The 1,322-nt window shown below is 38.1% G+C and overlaps 1 protein-coding gene across 1 annotated transcript; it reads right to left on the reverse strand.

Moving 5' to 3' along the window:
* Positions 1-7: 7 nt before the first annotated feature.
* Positions 8-1,107, reverse strand: LOC105316266 (tripartite motif-containing protein 3-like; the record flags this gene model as incomplete). The annotated part of the gene is made up of 1 exon (XM_011411090.2): positions 8-1,107. A coding segment is annotated over exon 1 (1,088 nt), but the record flags the coding sequence as incomplete, so codon positions are not given.
* Between the last annotated feature and the right edge of the window lie 215 nt (positions 1,108-1,322).

Genomic DNA, 1,322 nt, shown 5'->3' on the forward strand with positions numbered 1-1,322 from the left:
AGCTAACCCACTATCAATAGAGTATGCATCTATATCTACCTCAGAGACACTTCCAAACTCATTAATTTCTTTACTTAAAGAAGACGTATCTAAATGTGTTACAATCACTTCATTTTCTTCTATTTCTAGAGGTAGTTTCTTATACTCTTCAATGCATTGCTCTAGTTGATTGGTGATTAGCTTTTTAACACTGAGAACTTCACCTGGATCAGTACGCTCACTCACTGATGATGCAAGATGACGACCATGAGAAACCTCTTTTACCAGTTTACAAAACCCCTCCAACTGCTTCTCGACAGAATTTCTTTTAGCACTAGCAATCTCTTCTGTCTCCATAAGTAGATCATTACATCTCTTATCTAAAGCAGCTTTAAGCTCTTCAAATGTTTCCTTGATTTCCTGCCTTACTTCTTCTTTACGTGTTGCTATCTGCTCTAGCATCTTCTCGCCATTAGCAATAGCTTCAGTGACTGGTGGAATAACTCCATCACAACTAGCTACACTTTCCTTTAACGCTTTACGTGCTGTTTCTCCTACATCAATGTAATCTTCTATATTGTGATCCTTGTGTTTGATTGGGAGGCAGTTAGGGCAGATTAATTTCTCGCAATCATTACAATAGTAAATCAGCTTTTGATCTGTATGCCGTTTGCAATACCCTTCTTCATGCTTAACAGTAGGCAATTTGATGGATTCCTTTGTTTCTAAATCGATCAACTTGTGATTGGCTTCTTTCTTGTTTCGCTTATGACCTTTCTTACAATGATCACACAGAAACTGACCACAATCACAGCAATACACAACAGCTGCATCACTGGAATCATCACATTTATCACACGATATTGCTTCCTTGCTAACGATCTTCTTTTTGACTGAAGCCTCTTTTGATTTATGTTCAAACCAAAGGTTTTGAGTGAGGCCTTCAATTTTACCATCAGGTAAATTAACGTTAGTGTCACACGTTGGACACTTTAATGAGGTATCAGCACTACCTTGCTTCTCTTTAGCTTTTATTAGACACTTCTTACAGAATGAGTGAAGACAGGGAAGCATGAGGGGGTCAGTGTAATACTCTGAACAAACCTCACAAGTCATAGTGATAGGCTCTGGACTTGTGTTTTCTGCCATTGCTGCCTATGAGAAATATTATTGACAATAATGACAATGATTAACTCACTAATTCTTGCGCTGCTTTTGTAGTCTTGAGTCTTGACTGAAGAAACAAGAAAGATGAATCTTTAGTGAAGCTATGCAGGCCCAACACCCCCGCAAAATTTACGCAGTAAAACGGTTGAAAAATTAGTATAGTATAACCACGTGTC

Source organism: Amphimedon queenslandica, unplaced genomic scaffold (genome assembly GCF_000090795.2).
Source record: "Amphimedon queenslandica unplaced genomic scaffold, v1.1 AMPQUscaffold_2670_Cont25328, whole genome shotgun sequence".
NCBI lineage: Eukaryota > Metazoa > Porifera > Demospongiae > Haplosclerida > Niphatidae > Amphimedon > Amphimedon queenslandica.